Raw genomic sequence first — 21,339 nt, forward strand, 5'->3', positions numbered from 1 at the left:
AGAGAGAGAGAGAGAGAGAGAGAGAGAGAGAGAGAGAGAGAGCGAGAGAGAGAAGATGAGTAGCGTTTAGAGAGAAAGAGAAAGATAGATACATAGAGAGAGACAGAAAGAGAGAAAAAGAGAGAGAGAGAAAGAGAGATATCGGTGTTAGCAACGCTTGTACTCCGTCAGCCAGCGCGGCACCGGATGTCTTTCTTCATTAAAGACCGTTCAGGTATCCCGGTGTGTCTTGATGTCTACTTGGACGGCTCAATCGAGTCCTAAAAGCTAGCTAGTACGACGGAAACAAGATGGACGGAGTTCTTAACCGAAGTAGAGGATAAACTAACCCCCCGTCGTTGATTGTATTCCCATACCGTACGTAAAGATCTAAAGATTCTCTTCTCTCCCTTCTTTTACACTTTTTTTTATTTTTTTTTTTCTTTTTTTATATACTCTAGTACCCTCTTTTACTCCCTTTATCTCCCTTTACCCGTTCTTCCTCAGTTCCCACTTGCCACTTCCACTCTCGCGTCGTTTTCCTTCATCTTCTCGCGAAACTTCGGCGACCGTTCGTGCATTACGAGGTCATCAAAGGTGGATCGGATCGACTATGGCAATTAAAGGTCACCAGTGTTCTTCCTCGCTTAGCGAGAGAGAAACCGCACTCTGTACGTTCTTTACTTTCGATGGTGATGGTGTTGTTGTTGTTGTTGTTGTTATTGTTGTTGTTGTTGTTGTTGTTATTGTTGTTGTGAACCAGACCTTTGGGGAGGGTGAAGAATATTTTTGTTCTTTTTTTTTTTTTTTCAGTCTTTCTGTTCTTTTTTCTTCTTCTCTCTCTTTTCCTTGTTCTTCTTTCTCCCTTCTTCTACTTTTTCTCCTGTCCCTCTTTTTCTTTTTTTATTATTATTGTTATAATATACCAATCGAGATCTGGATATGTATTTCTCTCTGTCGATATATTTTTTATATAATTCTTTTGTATTTGAATATTAGTCGAAAGTTTTGTTTTAGATTGGACTCGTATAGATAATAATGATAGTAATAGTAACGATAATGATATTGATCGATATTAATTTATTATATATAATTATATAATATTATATACAAAACTTATTATATATATATATATTATTTTGCAATATTACATAAAGAACTGATTATATATAATTATATAATATATAATATAATATAATATAATATATATATATATAATATTTTAATCAATATTAAACCAATTAACCTTAACCATGGTATAAGAAAAGCGAAGGCTGATGTTAAACGAAACGTAACAATCTACATTATTACCAAACTACATTATTACTTAAACGATACAATAAACCTACATCTTTAAGGGTTAATTTTACGGATGGAAGATAAGACAATCTCTATACACCAATATATGTATCTAAACACATACACACACACACACACATACACACATCTATATCAATAATCAAGATAACCATGACAATGACAATACTACTATACTCTTCTTTCTCTCTCTATCTCTTTCAACTCATTCACCCTAACCTACTTTAGGTCAATTTACCCTTCGACGATATTCTCTCTTCTATCTTTTCTTGTTCCTCTCAAAGAACGTTTCTGTGGATGACAGAATTCGCTTATTGTTATGTCGGCTTGTTCTATACGCACAATAAACTCTAAGCAATCTTTTAAAGGTCTTTATCTACTACTCTAATCTACTATTGCCGTGTGCCAGAGCTATTTACCCCATCCATTCCTCCCTTCTTCTTTTTCTTCTTCTTCTTCTTCTTCTTCTTCCTACACCCTCCACATCACTCGCATCGACGATTAATACTTCTATTTTCCTTTGTAAACCTACGAATTACTACGATACACATACACGCAGACAGATAATACCTATCGCCAATCAGATATTTGCTTTCACATCGGATCGTTTATCTTTATTAAAACTTTATAAATCCCGTTACTAACTTACTTCTTTATATTATCATTTGGTTTCTTCTTCTTCTTTTTCTTTTTACTCCGTTTTTTTTTTTTCTTTTTATTTTTATTTTTTATATCATTTTACATCGATTATGTATATCGGACTTTTTTTTTAATAAAACATTAATGCAACATTCTTGATTTATATTTAGAATACTGTAAATTCTAATATATTACCTATTCATTTTTACTTAATCAGCTGATACAAACAAATATAACGTGTATATATATATATATATATTTTTTTTTTATATATTACAAATGTAAAATTGAAATATATGAAAAATATGAAAAATATAAAAGAATTAAGATATATAAAAAAGATATACACACACATATATATATACACATAAATACAAATATATATTTGTATAGATATACTTTATATATCCTCATATTTCTATTTTATCTAGTCTTTTCTATTTTCTTCCGTATATTCTGACTTAATATTTTTTTCTTTCTCTTTATTATTATTATTATTATTATTATTATTATTATTATTACTATTATTATTATTATTATTATTATTATTATTATTATTATTATTATTATTATTATTATTATTATTCAACACAAACCAAAGTTTCTTCTCGATTTTTTCCCCTTCTTATCTTTCTCTTTTTCATGGGATTCTCCTTTCCGCTTCTGTAATATATATTCTAGTTTCGATCCACCTTCTTGAACGCGTTCAACGAGATTCATCGAGCGAAACGTCTCGTTCGCGACGATAATCTCACGGTCAATAAATTTTGCACGTGTACTATTGGTCAGTGGAAAAACATAGAAAAAGAGAAAGAAAGAAAGATATAAAGAAAGAGAGAGAGAGAGAGAGAGAGAGAGAGAGAGAGAGAGAGAGAGAGAGAGAGAGAGACTCATTAACGATCTACCGTGTGTATTACGTTTGAACGGATAATGACGTTGCTATTCTTTCTTTTGACAGGCGAGTTTGCGCCGCAATTTATTATCATTTCTGTATGTAGGTACTTAAGCGGTATCGATATACACAGGGTATCTCGTTTATCTGGAAAAAATTGAAGTAACTCCGCAGACTTTTTTCCTCGAGAAATTCTTTCTCTCTTTTTCTTTTTCTCATCAATTTCGTTCGATACGAAGAAAAAAGCCGAATTATTCTATGAAGTCAATTCTTTTATCTTCTTTATTTCATCTTTTTTTTTTTCTTTTTTCTAATGCAACTATACACTCCTTTTTTCATAATACAATCTAACGATATATCGTCTTATACTACTGAAAACGTAATAACGTTTGTGAGAATTTATAAATCTAATAAATGTTACGAATATCATCGGATTACGAGAAAGAAAAAGAAATTGGTAAAATTTTTTTGTTTAGATTCAATATCCCACTCGTCGGACGAGATATTTCAATTTTTTTTCGAGATAAACGGGACACCCTGTACACATACTTATAAGCATATATACATGCATATAGATACACTTGTATCTTAGAAGCGGAAAGATCAACTCGATTAATAACTCCGATTAAAGTCATCATAAATGTTAGTGGTATAATATTCTCTAGAACTTGATCCAGAGAATATATACATATATGTATATACATGTATCTATGTATGTATGTATGTATGTATCTATGTGTATATATATATATATAGATCCATTGGCTAAGTACCAACTTACCAAGTTTAGTAATTGTTAGTTTAAATAGATTCTATATATTTACTTCGTCCGTTCGATTCGATTTTAATTATCGACTGATCGATAACTTATTACCGTTCTCATTCCATTTCCACGAATCTTCTTGGAAAGTTGTTTCGTTAAGTTATATTTTTAAAATAATAAATAAATGTTTTTAATCGATCGACGTGATCATAGGATGTGTCCTATATGATACGATTTTAATTATCGAATGATCGATAATTAATTACAGTATTTATTTTATTCTTATGTACTTTCACTTGTTCGAGTTCATTTTGAATTTCTTTTTTTTCTTTTCTTTTCTTTTTCTTTTCTTTTTCTTTTTTAAACTTACGTTTCTAAATAATAGACAAATGGTTTCAATAGACATATAATAATAATCTAATCGATTTGTTCGTTTCGATATAATTATAATCGTCGATCGATCGATACGTTTCTCATATATAATTTTTATTTCAACATTATCGAAACTTTTGCGAAAGTTACGTTGTTAATTTAATTTTATTTTATTTTATTTTTTTTTCCTTTCGTAAATATGTTAACGTTTTCAACAGATCGACGTAAAGCGTAATCGATCATTTTTGTAATTATTAATTGAACGATTTTAGGATATCCATCCAATTCGATTTTAATTGTCGATCGAACGATAAATTTTCTATTATGACTTTTTATTTGGACACTTTTTCAAAGAAACTTGTTCAATCAACATTTTTATAAATAATAGACAAACGTTTCTAATAAACGTTCGTAATAAACGTTCGTATAAATTCATTATAAATTAAAATATCCATTTAACTCGATTTTAATTTAACGACTAAATCAATATTCTTTCTATATAATTTTTATTACTCATTAATTTTTTAGACAATAATCGTTTGGTTAACATTTTCATAAAGGATAGAAAAACATTGACAATAGATAAACAATTTTTAGAAAGTCCGATCGAATTCGATTTTAAATTATCGATTAAGTCGATATATACATACGTTTTATTTTAAATGTATGTATTCACATTTTAATTAAATTTATGTCATTTGATAGACGATGATATATCCTTCAAAAAATTACAAATTATCGACGAAGCTGATTTGCTTAAAAACTGTGTGTTTTGTTTTTACGTGATGAAATATTTTAGATTGAGGTAATATCAATCGATGGGACGTCTTTGAGATCGTCCATTCGATTCGTACTTTTAGCGAAGCTCTCTTGAAAGGTGCCACCGACAGACATTTCCATTCTCCCTTTCGTCGTTCGACTGGACAGTAGAGAGAACTCGAGTTCTACGATTTATCACGGTTCTATTTGCACGAGAGCTATCCGAGTCTCTCAGTCTTTCTATTTCTCTCTTTCTCTCTCTCTCTCTCTCTCTCTCTCTCTCTCTCTCTCTTTCTTTCTCTTTCTCTCTCGACCCCTAAGGATGTTGATTAATAATCTCTGTTCTTAAGTTGCATGCACTTAGTTGCATGCATAGATTTGCTTGGAGACATGCTGCTTGCTTGGGTAGTGGCCTCGTTTAATTATAACCATTACGAATACAGGCTCTTACTAAAACAAGTGTACATGTGTGTGTGTGTGTGTGTGTGTGTGTATGTGTGTGTATAGTTATCGATTGAAATATTATCAAGTATATTTGAATAATGCAATTTTCATTTCGTCGATTTTAATCGACGAAATATTCCACTCGAAGTATTCCGAATTTATTATTGAAACACGAAAGAGTTACGAGTCAATGGAATATGAAAATGTAATAGTAATGCAATTACATTGGCTTTTCTCTCTCTCTCTCTCTCTTTTTTCTTTTTTTTTTTTTAATATCTACTGAATCGAAAAAAGTTGTCAAGTAATTTTTAAAAATCGTTCTCCGTGTACTCTTTCACGAAATTTTTTTTTTCGCTCGTATGGTTATTCGACGATTTGAAATAATGAAAAAAAAAGAGATTAGCTTTTAAAAGGTCTCGTAAAAAGGAGTAATTGAGTTTTAGAATCTTTTAGAAGCTTTTTGAATTTATTTGTCATTCTCCTTTACGTAATAATTAATGTAATTGGAACAAACTATTTGATAGATATTAATGGTTAGATTAGTATTCATTAGAGATCAATAGGACGTTACGAGAGAAGATAACTACATATGTTTTTATGTTTTCTGTATTTCTAGGAATCATTTGTTTTGTTTAGTTAGTTAATTAGTTAGTTAGTTGTTGTTAGATCGTAACAATGTGATCAACATGGATCTTAACATTATTTTCATTTTTTTTTAATTTTCTTTAGATAATTTTCTTTACATCAAATAATATGTATATACATATATATATAATTATAATTATGAACATATAATATAAATTATAAAAACAATATATACATACATATACACATACATACATACATATACATACGTACATATACATATACACACACACACATATATATATATATATATATTCATAATTACATATAGAGAGAATAAGAAAGAAAGAGAAAGAGAGTTTGAGATAGATAGATAAAAACAGATATATATATATAATAAAATTTATCTGATTATTAATTGTTTATAACAATACCATAAATCTCTTCTTCGTAAAGTATTTTCAAAAGAAACGAAATTCGCCGAAAAATATCAATACAACGTGTTACAACGCGTTACGATGTGTTTACAATTGTTAGCATTAACATGTACTACGAGAGGACCTCTATACTTTTATTTCCTTTGTACTTTGTTAGTTTCTCTCGCGTTTTGTTTATAACGAGTCAGTCGTAGATAAGTCGTAGTAAAGTGAACATCGTGTACAACGAAGTCTTCCAACATGTAAGTCTAACAATAATTTTTATACCTTTTTAATATTTCTTCATATAAAATTTTATTCGTTGCGTATTAATCGTAATCGATTTATTTTAATTACACGTTAATTATACTTTTATCCGATCCATGAAATTGAAGTTATCTATTCGGCATACCTTCAATCGTATCAATTATTACTAGTCTTTTTTTTTTTTATTAACTTTTATCTTTTACGTACGTATGCGTTGTTATTCGAATACAATAACGAACAATGTTAATTGAAATTAAATCTAATAGTTTTTGATTCGATTAATAATTAGCCAGATAGATAGATAGATAGATAGATAGATAGATAGATAGATAGATAGATAAAGAGAAAGAGAGAGACAGAGACAAAGAGAGTAAAAGATAAAGATAGTAATATATATAAATGTATGTGTGTGTGTGTGTGTGTGTATGTGTATATAAGATAGATAGATAGAGAAAGAAAGAAATAGATAGATATAGAAAGATATATACAAGTATAGAAAGAAAGAGAGGGAGAAAGAGAAAGAAACGTGGAGAGAAATAAAGATATATATAGATAGAAAAAGAGCTAGAGTACATAACGACGATAATTCCTATTAGTGGTCTCCTGAGTTTATAAAGGACAGCGACCCGAGTCCTCTTGGTCTCCCACTTTAGTAACCTAAGCGCGGTCATCTTCCTTCGCAATTCTTTTTTACTGCACATATATACATACATACATATACATACATACATACATACATACATACATACATACATACATACATACATACATACATACATACATACATATATATATATATGTGTGTGTAAGTAAGTAAGTAAGGATCGTGCAAATATTTGCACTATCGTTGCTACCAAGAGTCTGCGAGTAAGAAAGAGAAAGACCGATAGATAGATAGATAGATAAAGAGAGAAATAGAGAGATAGAAAGAGAGAAAGAAAGTCAGTTCGAAATGAATAAAACTATGTGGAAGGGGAAGCAAAAGAAAAAAAAAAAAGAGCTGAATAAAACTATGTCGAAGAAGAAGCAGAAGGAAGGGTGGGGGTAGAAAGGGTATGGTGGATTTAAGTACGTGGAGTTGAAGTGAGGAACGAAGGGAGAGGTGCTGAAGTAGATGAAGAGGTGGTGGAAGAGGAGGAGGTGGAGGGGGAGGTAGTGGTATGGAGGGCTGGGAATGTGCAGGTCGTCTGCTAGAAACCACTCGAGAGGTGGTTGCTCCTGTGGTCGATTCGCAAACCTACAACCAACGTGTTTCGTTGGTTTCTCTCGTTCATTCTCATTTCCACCCGTCTAATCAAACTACGAATTTTAAAAGAAATCTCATGCGACAGAAATACGCTTGTAACGATAAGATATAATCGTTCTCATCGCGAAAATATTGCGTTTGGTTTGCGTATTCTTCTACATGTCTTTTATCGCCTTATTTGCGAAAAATCTTAGGTATACGAATTAAAATTCATTCATTCATTATTATTTATTTATTTACTTTTTTGTAATCCTTTCGCAGGAACATACGAGTATTGAAGTTATTAACGTTTAATAAACTTTTATTAAACATTTAATAATGTTTAACACGTTAATTAAAATAAATGTTTTAGTGTCTTGGCGAATACAAAATTATTTATAATAAAATTAAGAAGAAGAAAATTGATGATGTGCAGTGTTTAGTTTTTTTGAAAATTCGTAAAAAAACTATATATATGTATATATGTATATGTATATATAGAAAGAGAGAGAGAGAGAGAGAGAGAGAGAGAGAGAGAGAGAGAGAGAGAGAGAGAGAGAGAGAGAGAGAGAGAGAGAGAGAGAGATGAAATTCGTTCAAATTTGATTCTTGTAACAATTTCAAGCACATTTTTATATATTTATTTTTTTTCTTCCTTCTCTTTTATTCAAGATTGTCGATCACAAAGTGATATCGAGGTGACGACGTGACTCGAGTTCTCCTTACACCGAGTGAAAGTCTTCCTCCCTTTTCTTTACCTCTCTCTTTCTATCTCTCTTTATCTCCCTTTACTCTCTTTCTCCTTGCATGAATATATCATATTTATCATGATAGGAAAATAGCTGAATTATATTGATATATCATCGAAAATTGATTGATAAGAGAAAATAGAAAAAAGAAAAAGATAACGATCGATGATAATTTTCGATATCATTGTCTTTCGATTGATGTAACCTTGTCGATAAAACTCAACGATTCTTATTATTATATTATTATTGTTATTATAATTATTACAATTATTATTACTATTATTTTAACAATAAATTATAAAGATATTATTGTACTAATAATAATAATAATAATTATCGAATAAGTTAGAAACGATATAAATAATTATTAATAATAATAATTACTATTATTGTTATATTACTATTACTATTATTATTATTATTATATCATTATAGCAAAAGCATAGGATAGATATATACCAGGTACGGGTCGACGTCGAAATTAATGAGGGACTCGTATGTAGGTGGTTTGTCACGATCAAAGTTTATTACGGGCTTGTTACAACCGATCGTATCCGGAGATGTAATTAATTTAGGCGATTGTGGTTAGGAAAGCGCAAGCGCGCAACACCATCACCATCACCATCACCACCATTACTATCCACCATCATTTACAACAACAACAACAACAACAACAACAACAACAACAACGACAAACAACAACGACAACGACAAACAACAACAACAACACGCAAGGTGCGCGAGAGTTGTGTCTGCAAAACGCGCTTCGGCGATAGCGACTTCTAGAAGTTGAATCGAATTAATCACTGACACGTTTCACTTCCTAGATATTTTTTACTATGGAACTGGGATCGGTCTTGGATCGATCAAACATTGCTTGTGACGCTCGATCATCGCTTAACGTTAAACGTCCACTCGATAATATCTCTTTATCGCTTTTAGTTATCATTGTATTGCAACTTTTCTTTCTCTTTTTCTTTTTTTCTTTCTCTTGTTATCGATTTAAATTGTAACAGTGTCGGTCAATTTGTTCGAGAGAGAAATACGATCGATGTTGTAACAATTTCATAGAGTGTCTATCGGTGTAATAGTATGTAAGTTCGTTCGTTTGTTTGTTTTTTTCTCTTTTTTTTTTTTCATTTTTTTTTCTTTTAACGTGAGATACGATGCGATAAAAAATTTATAGCAATAATAGATACGCTAGTAGCCTTCTTTTTAATTTTAAGATTTATTAATTCTTAAATTTATTATATATATTAGACAAAATTTTTTATACAGAATACAAAATTGATTATATATATATATATTAGACAAAATTTATTATATAAGATTAGAATTATTATAAAAGATCTGGAGATGCGTTACGAAAATATTTTTCCGTTGAACTTATTTATTATTGTTTATTTAAAAAGATAGGAAAGTTTGAAGTTGGTATTTAGATAGATTCACACGATCTCTCTCTCTCTCTCTCTCTCTCTCTCTTTTCTTCTTCTTCGCTTACGATGCTCGTGGCGAATATAAACTCGGAGGTGGAATAAACTGGAAACGTTCCATCGAGGATATGCGTTTAGCGCGAAAACGAGTGCGAAACTCAGTACTAGACCGAGATGGACGATAATTCCATGAAATTTATGGCCCGTCTAATTTTCACGCGAATGAGTCGAGAAGTGGATAATTGATGCCGAGCTCGAGAGATGGTGAAACGCCTTGCCACCTTACGATTACTGTTATTAAAATCCACCAGGTTATTTCTTTTATTCGTATCTTACCTTATACGTTGCGACGTGGTTAAATACAGAAAGAGAAAAAGAGAGAGAGAAAGAGACAGAGAGAGAGAGAGAGAGAGAGAGAGAGAGAGAGAGAGAGAGAGGGAGAGACAAAACGAAAAAGAAAGAAAGAGAGCAAAAAAGAGAAAGAAAGAAAGAGATAGTTAAAAATATGCGTACGATTATTCGTCGTCATTACTCCATTATTTTCTCGACTATTATTGAACTTTCCCCTATTAATTGTAAAATACACAGATATAGAAAAAGAGAGAGAAGGAGGTAATCGTCCATTTAGAAATAATTATCGATTGATAAAAAGGGAAAAGAATTAAAATGAAGAGGGAGGTTTTCGTTGGATAGATTAAATGGGGGAAGGGAGTTTGTCGTTCCACTTGAGTTTAATCTTGATTGTCACACACGCGCACATCACACACGCATATATATGTATTATTATATATCAATTACATATCGACTTGATTATTTATTTATTTAAGTACTTATCCTGTTTGAGAAAATGAGAGAGATAAGAGGACGATCATATCAATAATTGAATTAGAGTTTCAATAATTATTGACTATATTTATATTTTATATATATATATATAGATTAAATTAATATTGAGCAATAATTATGTTCTCGATCGAAACTTCCTTCGATATAATGTGTTTATCGAAACTGGAGAGTAGGTTTCACCGTTCGAAAGATACGACGACTACGACGAGTACGATGACTTACTTATGTATTATATTATAAATATGTATATCTCGAGGAAGTGAATGATTCGTGGAAGGTGATTGGAGAATCGCCGACTCGCGTTTTATCTTTTAACGTCACGCGATTTGGCGTGTAACGCAAATTTAAGCGTACAATTATGGTACTGCAAGAGTCCTCCTCATTTTCGATTATTTCTATACTCGATGTAACTATCTATTCTATTTATATACGTATAAATATATGTGTGTGTGTGTGTGTGTGTGTTTATTCGTGATTGAGATACGAATTGATGCCTGGGAGTTCGAACTTTCTTTCGTTCGTTTGCTCATACCTAATAAAAGAATTAAAATCGTGATCGTAGGATAGAGAATATAAATCCTGAATGTCTATTGGGATGATATGGGAACCGTCATCGTTTTATTTCAATCTTCGTGAAAGAAGCTATTCTTTTTTCTTTTTCTCTCTTTTTTCTTTTCTTTTCTTTTCTTTTTTTTTTTCATTTTTTTTTCTTGGATTGACCTCCCGATAATCTCTTTTTGTATTTTTGTATTTTGTATTTTCTATTTTTATTTCATTTTTTGTTTTATTTTTGTAATTCACGTATATAATAGTTCGAATACGGAAGGATGATACAATAATATTCGATCGTATTATTTTCGAACGAGACAAATTTGTATAGAATAAAATATTTAGGATATATATATATATTTTTTTTAATATATATAAATATATAAATTTTGTATTTCAGATAATAATATTAATTTTATCGATTATTTTAAAATTGGGGAAATTGTATGTAATGAAATTTCTGTAGGACACATTTCTTTTTATATACTTTTTTTATACATTTTTTTTTTTTATATAGGTATATAAAATATAAAAATGTAGGATATGCGATGAAAATTTATTTCGAATAATTATTTAGAATCTTATATAGAATATGAAGTAGTAAAATCCTTTATATAGATATTTATATTCTAATTTTTTATATATATATATATATATATAGAATACACAAACTTTTATATAAAATTTATAACCAATAAACTAGATTACCGTGACAAACAATTATAATAATTCTGACAGATGATTAATTCATATAAAAAAAAAAATCTCAAAATTTAATTGAACAAAAAAATGCATCTATATATATATATATATATATATATATATATATATATATATATATATATATAGATCTCCGTTATACATATCTACATTTTTTATCATTTATTATCATCCCTTATAAACGACTACAATAATTTCAAAAGTTCATTTCGATGAATCAAAAATATGAAAATTCGTCGATCGAAACGATGAACTTATAGATTTCAATAGATTAAACGATCCATCTCTGTTAGATTTTTGTCGAGTTTTAAATAATTCATTAGATACATAGATAAGTTTTGAAGAAAGTTAGAAGAATAAGAAAATTCAATTTGGTTTGGAATTCGATAGGTGTGATAAAAATGATGATGTAAATCCATTCGATGGTTTTTGTATTAATGCTCTATTAGCGGTGTTTCAGCAATTTATGGTAGCCATTCCGGGTGGTATAGTCTTGACAAAATAGAATCCGGTCGTGCTCCGCACGATTACCTTCCCTTTCGTGCGCGGCCGTTTACGCGGCGGTTAAACAGCGGCGTTTATAATAGCGGCCTCGTCGCTCCTAGCGCCAGTCGGAGTCACAAAGGGTATGGGAGCGACACACCCACCGGATACATTTTATACACTGTTCTTGTAGGTAAGCCATGGTGACGTCATTGTCCTATATACAGACTCTGCCACAGCCGTGACCCGTCGTTACGACCTGCAGCGACTAATTCCTTAGGCTAACGCCAATGTTCCAATCTAATGATCTGTGTTGTGTGTTTACCAATAATAAAAAGAAAAAATGTATGTATGTATGTATGTATGTATTATCATAGAAAGTATATATTTATATATATATATATGTATGTGAGACGTTTTTTAAAGGAGATATGTGTGTGCATATGTAATAATATATAGTATATATATATGTGTGTGTGTATATATGTGCATATATGTATATATATTGTATGTATATATTTCATAGAATGTATGTATACATTATCGTAGAAAAAAAGAAAAATAATAAAAAAGAATGATAAGAAAGCATAAAAGAAAGAAGAAAAAGAAGAAAAAGAAATTTTCATTAAAATCGCATTCTAATTTTGAATAAAAATTAAGACGCACTCGTAATGCGCTGCCATAACGAAGGGATAATTAATAAATTGTTTTTAGACAATTAATAATCGATTCGTTAATTAATTAAGACAATTAATAAATTCATTCCTTAATGGATATTAACTTATATCACTTTCAAAGTAAACATTCGTGCAATTCGATTTAATGGACTAGTTTATTCTTATCAATTCGCGATTCTTATTTATCTTATCGATCTTTTAAAAATAATATCTAATTATGAAAAAGGTATATCCACTTCTCGTTCCTCGAAGCCTTGGTTTGTAAGCTGAAATTGTAGCTCGAAGGACTTATTTTTTTTTTTTTTAGATTTGAACTTACGTACGCAGCAACTTTAAAAGAAAAGTGTGATAAATGATTAGGACAAGGATACGAATCGAATAAAATTCGACGAGAAAGCGATCGTAATCGATTTTAAGGATCGTGAAATTCGACTGGTATCGTTTGTTTCCCTGTAAACATAATAAATTTTCTGAGATAAGTGGGAGATAGTACGTAATAAGGTAAAAAAAGGAGAAAGAAAAGAGACAAGGGGGAATAAAAATAAAAAGGAAAGAAAAAAAGCAAAAGATAAAAAAATCACGTATTAAGAACTTTCTTCTTTGACTTTCACCGGCGTAACTAGCCAAAGTCATAGGCCACGCGCTGCTGCTGATGATCCACGATCAGATACACGCAACGTTCTTGCGTTCTTCGTTAAAATCGTTGCTTTATGTACAATATATATATATATATATACATATATACATAAGTACATATATATATATTAATATGAATAAATATAAATAAATAAATAAATATATATATATAAACAATAAATTTTATATATAATATACATTATATAAATATATATTATTTATATGATATATATAAATAAAATATATATACATACGTTTATAAATATAATATCTATATGTCTATGTATATTTGTTATATGTATGTGTATATATGTGTACGTAGAAATAAGCTATGAATATGGAAAGTAACATAAGTTATTTCGATCTCACTATTTATATATACACATATACAGATACATATACATATATATATATAGTTATATTGATATATAAATGTTATCTCAAAAGCGAAGCATGCTTTTCGCGGGCGCAGGCATTACGAAACTTGGCGAATTAAATGAATCGGATCGATGCGGTTCTCGTTTCTGGCATGAAATATAGGTCGCTCGCGACCGCGATATCTGTAGTTGTAATCTGAGTGGAAACAAATCCTTGGAATGCACCGCGGTTGGATTGAGACGTCGTTACACGATTGCAATTGCATTCGAGTTTGCTTGGAATCGAATGGCGCCGCCTTTTACGTACTCTGATCGCGAGTGCATTGTCCGTATGTCGTATGGATAATATACATACATATATACATACATACGAACATACATATATAAAACGTAGTTATGTAAATAAAGAAATACTAACAAAAATAAAGTCCCATCGTCCGTCGACGAATAAATTTTCGAGATAGTTAAACTAACCTCTACTATACATAGCTATATATATATATATATATATAAATAGAGTTACCCATTACATAGTAATTGATGATTACAAGCTTCTAAGCGATAATTTAAATAAACGACTCTAAGTTATCCTAGGTTTAACGTTTCGACGTTGTGTCACTCAAGATATATATATATATATAAATTCATATTTGAATATGAATAAATAATATGACGATAAGGTGAAAATATATAAGTCGTTAACGGTGGTTATCCACCTATCTAGGAAGATTTGCAATTTTATCGAAATACTAAGCGAGACACTTGATCCGTTAACCTCAGCTTTCCGCTTAGAGAACTTGATTAATGCACGTTCCCATTTGGTACTCTCCTCCCTATCTTTCTCCTTTTCCTTCTCCTCCTCTTTCTTCCCCTCCTTTTTCTCTTCCATCCACTCGTACTCCTTCTCCTCTTCGTCTGCACCCTTCAACAACCCTAGCTAGTACCTATCTATCTATCTATCTATCTATCTATCTATCTATCTATCTATCTATCTATCTATCTATCTATCTATCTATCTATCGGTCCTCTCATTCGCTCATTCGTTTATGCAAAACTCTCTCCAACCGTGGTATTTTCTACCGATTGCTAAGTGCCGAGCATTGATGGATAACACCGGTGCTTCTGGTATATTGTGTAATGAGCTCGGTTAACTTCCGATAGACTTCTTTAATTTTTTTTCTTCTCCTTTTTCTTGTCGATTTTTCTTTTTGTTCTCTTTCTTTTTATCTACTTTTCTTCTTATTTTCTTACACGAGATTTAATTAACGTTGCTCGACGCGTCGTTGCTTGTTATTTTTGTGTTTGTTTTTTTTTTCTTTTTCTTTTTTTTCTATTTCTTTTTTCCTTTTTTTCCTTTTTTGTTTTGTCTTGATCATTATTGAATTACCACGGAGTTGCTGAACGAACGCGATGGATTCGAATTCAATTAGAACGTGATTATCTAATGGGAGTTGAGTATTCGAATGTTACGCATTTTATAGTTCCGATATTGGTTTGAGTGGAATGAAGATTTTTTTTTAGGATATTTCAATGTTTCGTAATTATCGTCTGTTGTTATTATTAAAATATATCAATGTTATTAGAATAAAAAGTAAATGTTTGATATTCTTTGCTTCGATTTTTTCTCTAAGGATTTAATTAACAATGCTCGACGCGTTATTTATTTTTTGATAATTATTATTCGAACTATCTGTATTAGAGTATATGTACGTATAACAATTTCGAATTATAGCGAAGTTTAATGCAATTTAATGAGACAAGCAATTTAATGAGACTCGTTATTGAAGTGCTCGATATTTCGTAATAATTGTTCAATTTCTATCAATTCAATTTGTGTACGTGTTTGTGTGTATGTGTGAATGATCATGGTAAGAATATTTACGATAGTTAGTATCTATGACGACGATAAAAGTGCATTGGTAAAATGTTTTATCTACTTAAGTCCGATAGATTTTTTTCTTTTTCTTTCATTTTTTTTAATATCTTTTTTTTTTGAGACGATTTAATTAACGACACGTTGCTTATTTTATGATAAATTATTATTTGTGAATAGAGTTTTATTCGATGTAAGGATTATTCTAAAAGCATCCGATTATATTTCTAATAACGATGATTAAATCGTTAATCGTTAATCGTTAATTGTTTTATTTTTCCAAACGATTGAAAAGATAATTTTTAAAGATCCTTAAGAAAAATTCGATTAGATAATATCGACAATCCTATGTAATTATTCGTGATATCTCTCTTTCTCATTTCTTTTTTCTTTCTTTAAAAACATACTCGCAGTATTATTACAAACAGTTAGGAAAGATCCATAGATAAAACTGTATTATTGAAATATTCATCGAATACTCGTTTTACATACAAAGATATCGCGTTCGTTTTATTCGTTCAACCGATGAGAGAGAAATATCTCTCGTATCCTTGTTTTTTTTTTTTTTTTTGCTATTTACTTTTTCCTTCTTTTTTTTTTTTTTTTTTCTTTTTCCGCGTTGTTGTTTCAATCCGTGTAGGGTGTTCAGAGTGCGTAAAAAGGAAGGTAGAAATCGTTTGATATCTATCGATTCGTTCCAAGAATCTTTCGATTGAATCGTTTCGATAGAATGTCTGTCTCGATCGACAGGATATGCTTTGCGAATTCGTTTCGTTTGAATTTTGTCTAGAGTATAGCTATATACATCATATATACATATGTATATATAATTTTTTTCCCTCTCGAGTCATTAAGTCCCCTAACGAGTTTGTTTGATTTACGAACAACAACAACAACAACAACGTTTTGGAAAACAAAAGGAAAACAAAATTTTTCATTGTCGATTTAACGAGTACTCGAGTGTCATTACCATATTCGATTTTGATTTCGATTTCGATTGATCGATGAGAATTGGAAATATTTGCATCGTGACATCCCTTGCAAGCCCTTTTGGAAAGGTACGCTCGGTAACCATTGGATACCGTAGGGGGTGAATAATCGAAGTTCCTAGCTGAATAAATGTGTCCGTGATGCAAATTAGAGGAGCTGCGAGGTTGGTTTGAAATTCGAGAAGCGTAGCCAGATGAAGGGTCGCCGAGTGTTTTAAATCGATATAGAAACTCGGAAGAGATCTGTAAATACTGGGATAGAAAGTAGGGACGATCAACTTGTAGCTTTCTCGAACTCTTTTTTCTTTTTTTTTCTTTTTTTTTTTTTTTTATTTTTTTTTTTTTTCAATTTGACCGAGTTTAATTTATATATCAATCTGAATTGATAATTTTCTTTTTCTTCTTTTTTCTTGTCTTGTCTTTTCTTTCTTTCTTTTTTTTTTTTGTTTGTTTGTTTGTTTTATATCATCTCTTTTTTTTTTATAGCATTTTATAAACGTATTAAAAAGAACGATAAAATTTGTCGACGAATGTATCTCTGCAATAATATATAAAAATCGTGTTTTTTATATGTGATATAAAGTTGTCTTTTTTCTTTCTATAGAGTATTTATAATTATATCTAACTATATCTATATATATATATATTTTTTTTTTTATTTATTCAAAATATTATACTTTGAATTTAGATATGAGCGATTTCATATAAATTATATAAATAATATAAAATTGATAACATCGTACGCGATATAAGAAATAACGCGTTATTATCTTATAATGTGTTTCATTTGCACGTGAACGATTTAAAATTGAATATTCCTTTTTTAATTTGTTGAAAAATCATGCGGTTAAACATACGGAGCAATCAAATTTTAATACCATTCAAGAATGTAGATTAGTAATTGCGAGAAAATTCGTTCAGCTGCGTTGAAATTCTCGTTAGAAATGTAAATTAACAGGGTTTATTAAGAGGCGAGTAAAAAGAGGGATGAGATTAGACAAAGCGAATGACTAAACACAAAGAAGCTAATCAAGAGATGCCCTACCGTGCTCGTTTTATTACAATTCCGTAGGGTTAGCTGGCATGTCGGATCAAGTGCATATAAAAGATTTAAAGAGGTAAAGACGAAATATCTTTTACGTTTCATTTTATTTTATCTTTAATCTACAAAAGTGTATATCTATTTTTATCTTTTCTTCTTTCAAAAAAAAAAAAAAAAAAAACATCTTCTTTTTCTTTCAACCAGTTTAAAGTTACTTCGTTTAACTTCAAGATTCATTTTATTAAAAAGATTGATAATAATTGATTAAATCGATGCGACCGGATTTCAAGTTAATCGAATAATATTATTAATAAATAATTGACGATGTACCGCATAATATTGAATGATAATAATAATAACAATAATAATAAACATACACAATGTAATGATAAAAATATATACGTAGCGAGATATAATAATAAAAAAGAAAAAAAATATAATCAATAACGATACACAGTTAAATAAATACATACAATAGAATTAGATAATAATAATAAGAGATACAAGAATAAATATATGTATCTACAATAATATAACCATATATAAATCATGTTATGTTATAAGCTATGTTATAAGTCATAAATATACGATGGTAAATCGGACTATGATCTTTCACGTGTGTAAATAACATTAATAAACAACACAGCTGCATAAGGTAGACGATTAAAGCCAGTGGCATGTGAATCGCGGTTAATTTATGTTCGAAGTACAAAACGAGCCCCTCTCTAGTTCATCCCCTATCGAATACTCCACAGGGATGCGGGAGACCCTAGATGAGCCCTTTATGTTCCTTCTATACTCACCCTTTTACTCATAAATTCTGGCTAACCAAATATTGTTACCGACGAACACCAAGAGTTGCAATTTTATGACCGATGTCATGGTGCATCGTGAGACGTAACTATAGTTTGCAATATACACCTTCTATGATAAATAGAATCTCATTTGGTTTTCAAAGTTCACACGAGTATAATATATCATTGAGAATGAGAACTCACTTAAAAGGAAGTTAACCTGTTAACCATTAACCTAAGAAACTTCAAATTATTTTATTTATTAACTTCAAATAATATTTCTATATTTGTAAGAAGAAAAATATATATCATAAATATTAACAACGAAGAAGATGTCACGACAAAGTGGAAATTTTTTATTTAATCTTATAAAAAGATCCATCATTTTTTTTTTTTTTTTTTTTTTTTTTTTTTTATTAACACTGCAAAATTCACAGAAAAGAAAACAATCTTAAAAAAATACATATACCTACATATAGAAAAAAAAATAGTTTTCAATTTTGTATCATACAAAGACATGTGATAAATTATAAATATTCTTAATGCAGATTTTGAGTTTTCGTAAATAAATTCAATTTGAGGATAAACGTGACGAGAGAAAGAATAATTAATTAATATGATATGTAACTATAAACGTACGTGCTTATGCAAACGCATAAACTTATGTACATATATATATACATATACATATATGTATGTAATACACGTATATATGTATAAATACGAATATCTACAAGCACGATGAGGGCGGAAACACGTACGTGGGCGGACGTCGGCTTGGTGAACGTATAATGGTTACATCGTGGTATTCCTCTTCCTCGTGAGTGCCCTAGTAAACCACGATGTTTATGCACATCGTTGCAACGATGCTGCTCAGAGGATACAATGCACCCACATGTTCGACCATCACCGCACTTGTCCTTCGTAATCCGTCTTCTTCGATTTCTTACATATATATATAAAAAAAAAAAAAAAAAAAAAAAAAAAAAATTCCACGAGATGAAATATTGATCGATTTTTTATTTATTTATTTATTTACTTATTTATTTATTTATTTATTTAGTATTATATAGATTTAATATTATATTTAATTAATTTACGAAGAATGCATTATCTTTCTTAATAATTATAAATTTTTGTTCAAGTTCTACTGTTTCTTCTTCTTTTTCTTTTTTTTTTTTTTTTTCTCTAAATAAGCGATAACGTAATTGAATCATATGAAAAAATAAAAGAAAAAGATAATCGTGTGAAGAAATATGTATATTATTATTACATTTAAGTAATCGCGTTATTATTTATATCTGATATATTCGATATATTTGTTAAGAATTGAAATTGATTTTTTGAGAATATATTTAATACACGTAATAATTAATTTACGATAATTAATTTACAAGAATTAATTACAATAATTAATTTACAAAGATACTTTTATATTGTCCCTTTTCTTTTTTTTTTTTTTTTTTTTTTTTTTTTTTTTTTTTTTTTTTTTAATAATAAATCAGATTATTTTTCTTTAAGTTTCGTTTGAAGTTATTATCAAAAAAGTATTATTTAGATTCAATATCGCATTGAATCTATTAACGAAGATGACACATTCTTTTTTAACGAATTCTAAATTATTGAGTTAATTCTAAATTATCGTTAAACTTTTCTATTTACGATATTATTTAAATTTAATGACACATTTAATTAATTCACAAGATTACTTTCGTCACATTAATTTTTGCTTTTTTCATTTTTCCATCTCTTTTCAATGAATAAATAAATTTCTATAAAATTTATTCACATTTGCTTGTACTGACTGAACGAGGTCAGTAAAGTTACGTTTAAATAGTCAATGACGTTAGTTAAGATTAGAAAAGAAAAGGATAAGATACGTAACTATATAATACATATGTAAAGAAAGAAAATATATAACAACAACAACAGTATGCAGTGTTTTCAAAGCTGTATGCATTACATTAGTTATCATACGTTTAATTAATTTGCGTTTTGTGATAACGTAAGAAGAATGAAAGGGGTTCTCTGTTTCAGGCTCGCGGAGATGTCGCTTCCTTGGTAAGGAATCTACTTGGACCAATTTATGGCGATGGTGTTATCAATCTTTTGATAAGACAGGCGCGTGACATTCTAGTATGTGCTTATCATGGAAACCTGGAGAACTTTGTCAAGTCTTATCTTTCACCCGCTGCGTTTCTACTCTCCAAGGTGAAAAGCGTCGCTTCAGAAACGGTGAGTATACTTTTTTGATTTTTCATTTTTTTTTTCTTTTGTTTTCTTGTATTGTTTCAAAATTCTTGTATTGTTCAACAAAAGTTACGAAATTTCGAAATTATCCGAATCTCTATGGGAAATACATTAGATATTTTTTTTTTTTTTTTTTTTCTTAGGTAATTATTTAAGATTCTCTGTATTTGGATAATTTTTTTTTTTTCATACTAATGCATTAATCGTGAATATTTTTGGATGATAATGATAATAGATATATTTATGAAATTAATATTAAACGT

The 21,339-nt window shown here is 29.5% G+C and overlaps 1 protein-coding gene across 4 annotated transcripts in view; it reads left to right on the plus strand.

The window, feature by feature from the left end:
• The window catches only part of LOC122636288 (puratrophin-1-like), a 346,508-nt gene that overhangs the window by 47,903 nt on the left and 277,266 nt on the right, over positions 1–21,339 (plus strand). For all 4 annotated transcript variants that reach the window (XM_043827348.1, XM_043827349.1, XM_043827350.1 and 1 more), the window contains one exon: positions 20,864–21,061. In XM_043827348.1, coding sequence (XP_043683283.1) covers positions 20,864–21,061 — 198 coding nt within the window. The remainder of the gene's footprint in view (positions 1–20,863; positions 21,062–21,339) is intronic.

The sequence above is a fragment of the Vespula pensylvanica genome, chromosome 21, assembly GCF_014466175.1.
Source record: "Vespula pensylvanica isolate Volc-1 chromosome 21, ASM1446617v1, whole genome shotgun sequence".
Taxonomy (NCBI): domain Eukaryota; kingdom Metazoa; phylum Arthropoda; class Insecta; order Hymenoptera; family Vespidae; genus Vespula; species Vespula pensylvanica.